Consider the following 2,343-nt stretch of genomic DNA (forward strand, 5'->3'; position numbering starts at 1 on the left):
CCCCCCCTTTCTGAGCATCCCCGGGGGGCAGGGTGGGTGCCAGCACCCCGGTGCCACCCCCAGCCTGTCCCCTGCCCTCCTGCAGCCACCGCCCCGTGGGGACAGCAGCGACGCCTGCTACTTCTGCGGCCACCGCGTCTACATCCTGGAGCGATCCAGCGCCCAGGGACGCTTCTTCCACCGCGGCTGCTTCCAGTGCTGGCAGTGCGGGACCACCCTGCGCCTGGGGGACTACACCTTCCAGCAGGAGGACGGTGAGAGGAGGGCTCTGGGGAGAGAGAGGGGTTGGGGAAAGGCTGGAGGCAGCGTCAGGTGCGTCAGACAGAAGGGGGTTTTGGGTTCTCAGATGGGGTTTTGGGTTCTCAGATGGGGTTTTGGGTTCTCAGACAGGGGGGTTTTGGGTTCTCTCCAGGTCGTTTTTACTGCTCACTGCACGGCCCCAATCAGCCCAGCATGGACCAGCTGCCTGGTGGGGGGGGTTGCTGTGGGTCTGGGTGATAAGGCAGAAGGTAGAGGGGGAAAAGGGAGGGGGTGTGCTTGGGTACAGCCCCACGCTGCATCCCCCCCACCCTCTGCCACTGGCTCTGCCGTAGGATCCCACTGCTGCCCACCCAGCTTCAGCCACCCCGAGCCTGTCTGTGTCCCCCAGAGAGGGAGCCCCCAGCCCCCCGAAGTCCCCACCACCAGCCCCACAGCTGGAGGCAGAGCCAGAGGATGCTGCAGATGCTGGAGACGTGGAGGAGCAGGAGCTGCTGGCACAGCCCAGGGAGGGTGCAAGGGAGGAAGAGGAGGGTCTGAAAGCAGAGCCCCAGGAAGTGGTGGAGGAGGGTGAGGAGGGTGGGGGCAGGAGGAAGATCGTCCTCACGCCCCTGGAGAAGCTCAAGCTGTCCACGCTGAACCTCACTGGTGAAGCAGAGCTTGAGCCACCACCAAAGCCAGCACGTCTGAGGCTCCCAGCAGCACCAGAGGCCCTCCCTACCCCATGGCAGAGACAAGGCTCCTGGGAGGAGGAGGAGGGGGAGGAGATGGTGGAGGAAGGTAGGTGGCTGCAAGCCAGAGCTCCCTCTGGTACCCTGCAGAGCCCCAGGTCTTGCTTGTGAGGCAATGGCTCAAAATGGCTCTTTTCTTGAGGCAGCTTTGGAGGAGAGTGACAGTGAGGAAGAGGAGGAAGGCACAGACCTTGGCATCATGGCAGAGTTGGTGGGTGGTTTCCCTGAGGAGCAGCAGCCCTCACTAGCCTGGGGGGTCGCTGGGGCTCCTGTCACCAGAGCACTGGGTCCTGCTGTGCTGGGGGCAGGAGGTTCCCAGCAGAGGGACTGACCTCCTGCCTGTGCCACGGTCCCTTTGCAGTGCCTGGACCCAGGAGAAGAGGAGAAATATCCCACCTGGAAGCGCACACTGACCCGCCGGGCCAGGGAAGCCCAGATGAAGAGGTTCTGCAAAGCCCAGGTAACCCCGTGGGGCAGAGCCAGGTCCCTGTCCCCTCCATCCCTCTGCTGGTGGCCCCGTGCAGGGAGGTGCCAGCCTGTGGGCAAGCACTGCCCTTCCCTTGCAGTCCATCCAGAGGAGGCTGGAGGAGATCGACGTGACCTACCGGGACCTGGAGCAGCAGGGAATCAAGTTGGAGAAGTTACTCCGGGATGAGGGTGGTAAGACCAGGGTGGAGAGGACACTGTGACCCACCCTCCCCACACAGCTAGGGGGTCTGTGCCCCTGTGGCTCATGCCAACCCCCCCAAACAGACACCCCGGCTGACAAGAAGACACAGTGGATGAACCAGCTGCTCTACCTGGTCCAGAAGAAGAACTACTTGGTGTCTGAGGAGTCAGACCTCATGATCGCGTAAGAGGGGCTGCTCCCTGGCTGGGTTTGGGGGCTTGGCTGCCCCCCAGGCCCTCCCCTCGAGCCCAGCCCCCCACTTCCCTCCCCACAGGGTGCAGGAACTGAAGCTGGAGGAGCAGCAGTGGCAGCTCGACCACAAGCTCCGGTGCTACATGAACAAGGAGGGTGAGTGCCAGCACATGGGGGTTCCCTGTGCATGGTGAGGGGAGCAGAGCCAGGGGCTGTGCCCCCCACCCCAGCCCTGCTCCAGCCCCCTGTCCCCACAGAATCCCTGAAGACACCCGAGGACCGTGCAGCCGAGCAGGAGATCCTGGGGCAGCTGCTGGAGGTGGTGAACAAGCGCAACGTCCTCATCCACATCCAGGAAGAGAAGAGGCTCAGTGAGCTCCAGGCCTGATCCGTGGCAGCCCCAGCACCTGCTGATTCCTCCCTGGGGTGGGGGGGACAAACAGCACCCCCACCCACCCAGCTGAGCATCACCCTGAGCTGCTCCTGACGGTG

The 2,343-nt window shown here is 63.9% G+C and overlaps 1 protein-coding gene across 1 annotated transcript in view; it reads left to right on the forward strand.

Annotated features, from left to right (window-relative positions):
• MICAL1 (microtubule associated monooxygenase, calponin and LIM domain containing 1) overlaps positions 1-2,239 on the forward strand; it is an 8,115-nt gene extending 5,876 nt beyond the window's left edge. Inside the window, exons 14-23 of the mRNA XM_010007130.1 lie at positions 86-254; positions 413-469; positions 594-634; positions 810-1,038; positions 1,136-1,200; positions 1,351-1,449; positions 1,556-1,649; positions 1,743-1,842; positions 1,934-2,007; positions 2,109-2,239. Coding sequence (XP_010005432.1) covers positions 86-254; positions 413-469; positions 594-634; positions 810-1,038; positions 1,136-1,200; positions 1,351-1,449; positions 1,556-1,649; positions 1,743-1,842; positions 1,934-2,007; positions 2,109-2,239 — 1,059 coding nt within the window. The remainder of the gene's footprint in view (positions 1-85; positions 255-412; positions 470-593; positions 635-809; positions 1,039-1,135; positions 1,201-1,350; positions 1,450-1,555; positions 1,650-1,742; positions 1,843-1,933; positions 2,008-2,108) is intronic.
• Positions 2,240-2,343: the final 104 nt, after the last annotated feature.

This window comes from Chaetura pelagica, unplaced genomic scaffold, assembly GCF_000747805.2.
Source record: "Chaetura pelagica isolate M959 unplaced genomic scaffold, ChaPel_1.0 scaffold757, whole genome shotgun sequence".
Taxonomy (NCBI): Eukaryota; Metazoa; Chordata; class Aves; order Apodiformes; family Apodidae; genus Chaetura; species Chaetura pelagica.